This window comes from Felis catus, chromosome A1 (genome assembly GCF_018350175.1).
Source record: "Felis catus isolate Fca126 chromosome A1, F.catus_Fca126_mat1.0, whole genome shotgun sequence".
Classification (NCBI taxonomy): Eukaryota; Metazoa; Chordata; class Mammalia; order Carnivora; family Felidae; genus Felis; species Felis catus.
Window position 1 is genome coordinate 125,360,299 of NC_058368.1, and position 2,001 is coordinate 125,362,299.

General features: G+C 41.3%; 1 protein-coding gene and 1 non-coding gene across 2 annotated transcripts; both read right to left on the reverse strand.

Annotated features, from left to right (window-relative positions):
* Positions 1-331: 331 nt before the first annotated feature.
* LOC109492844 (60S ribosomal protein L10-like) lies at positions 332-714 on the reverse strand. Its single transcript, XM_019814140.3, has one exon. It carries the CDS (start codon positions 688-690, stop codon positions 388-390), a length of 303 nt encoding a protein of 100 aa, XP_019669699.1. The 5' UTR covers positions 691-714; the 3' UTR covers positions 332-387.
* Positions 715-750: 36 nt separating this feature from the next.
* On the reverse strand, positions 751-886 carry LOC111557007. Its single transcript, XR_002736727.1, has one exon. It is a non-coding gene; the product is annotated as a small nucleolar RNA SNORA70 (small nucleolar RNA).
* Positions 887-2,001: the final 1,115 nt, after the last annotated feature.

The window sequence follows — 2,001 nt, forward strand, 5'->3', positions numbered from 1 at the left end:
TATCTTCCTACCAGCTCTCTGCCTCCAATTCAATACCTCCTTTGCTTCCTCAGGCTGAGTATCCAGTGCCACTGCCTGGAAGCAAAGAATTGACCCTGATTTGGTCTAATTACATTAATTGTGAATCTAGAGCCTAATAAGAAACCATCTGGGGTTTATTGCATCCCATTTATATATGGGAATATATCATATACCAAGATATCAACAGTGGTTATCTATGGATGATGTGATTGTGAGTTTTAAAAATTCTCTTCTCTTTTATGTTAGGCTTTCTATGATGAATATACATTACTTTTGTTGTAAGAAAAAGAACAAAGTTATTTATTTTTCTGACAGGAAGCAGCATTTATTGGTGGGCATGAATGGGGAAGGGCAGTGCTGAGGTTCTCATGAGTGCAGAGCCTGCCATTTGTCCAAGGGGCCACGATTAAGGATGTATTTGACCCCATAGCCATCTGGGATGAACCGCTTTTCAGCCACCATGTCTTCAAATTTGTCTGCATTAAACTTAGTAAAGCCCCACTTCTTGGAAATGTGGATTTTCTGGTGGCCAGGGAACTTGAACTTGGCCCTATGTAGGGCCTCAATCACATGCTCCTTGTTTTGCAACTTGGTACGGATGGACATGATGACTTGGCCAATGTGGACCCTGGCCACTGTGCCCTGGGGCTTTCCAAAGGCGCCCCGCATACCTGTCTGGAGCCTAGATTGGAGAAAGAGTGAGGCCAAACCTCAATGTCCACTGGAAAAAACTGTCTCCAAGGTCCCTTAGGGCAACCTGTACAATCAACAGGCTGCATACACTACCAAGGAGGCTGCTGTTTGCAGCCATTGCACACTGGGCCCCATGGAGAAGAAAAAAGTTACTTTTAATTTAAAAATGTATACAACCCTTCATCTTCACAACTGAAAACAATGGCATGCCTTCCTGGTTTTTAATATTAAAATTTCCATAAGAGAAATAATTCAGAGATAACCTCATTTAGCTGTGATTTGGGGAGGGAAAACTCAGACTCTCCAAAGGAGGTAAATCTTATTTTTATCATTTTCCCCTGCTTATTTTCATTGCTACATGCACATCTCCAGGGAGAAGTCATTTGAACATTTGAACTTCCTGAACACATCCTAGTTAGAATAAATATCTGTAGTTGTTAGAGGTACCTCAGGGGCCTGGTGTTACTGAAATTTGAATATATCCTCCATTTTGGAAGACAGGTCTATAATAAGGACATGTCTATTGTTGTTTTGGGACCTCATTTGCAAGACTTTCCTTTCAGACCTACAGTTTGGACAGGGTTCACGTGCCAAGGTGTACGATGAAAAATAACCAGACCCAAAATAAACCAGGCAACAGGACAAGTTTTGAATTTTAATGCATATTAATAGTGTTACTCCATCTTGGGGCTGCATTCCAAAGAGAGATTGAAAAATAAAGGTAGGTATTTGGAGGTATATTTTACTGGGTGACATTGTATGGTGCAATAAAAGCTGACAACTGCTGTGTTGGACAACGACTACTTAGGGGCTCACTTACCATTCGTTTATTTTTGAATCCATGAACTGTAGGGGTTAAGAACATAAACTCTGAAGCCAAACCATGTGAGTTTGACTCTGCTGCTCACCAGATGAGTGACTTTGGGGAGCTACTTACTCTATATGTGGCTCAGTTTCTTCACCTATAAAATAGAGATAGTAGAATCTCAGAGTTGTTGTGAAGATTAAATAAATTAATAGGTGCCAAACATTTGCATTTAGAATAGTCCTTGGCACATAGTACGTGCTGTAGGAGGGTGAGCTGCTCTTGTTGTTTTCATTCTTTGGGGCACTGGGTAGACGAGGAATTGTTGAGATTGCGGTATGGCAGACATTCTTGTGTGGTTAAATCAACAATCCTTCTCAATCCTTCTTCTCTTACCCTTTTCACCAGAAAGGCAAGAAAAGCTAACATTTGCTCTTGCAGTCGACCTTGCAGTGAGGGATGGTCGTACACACAGCTCTACC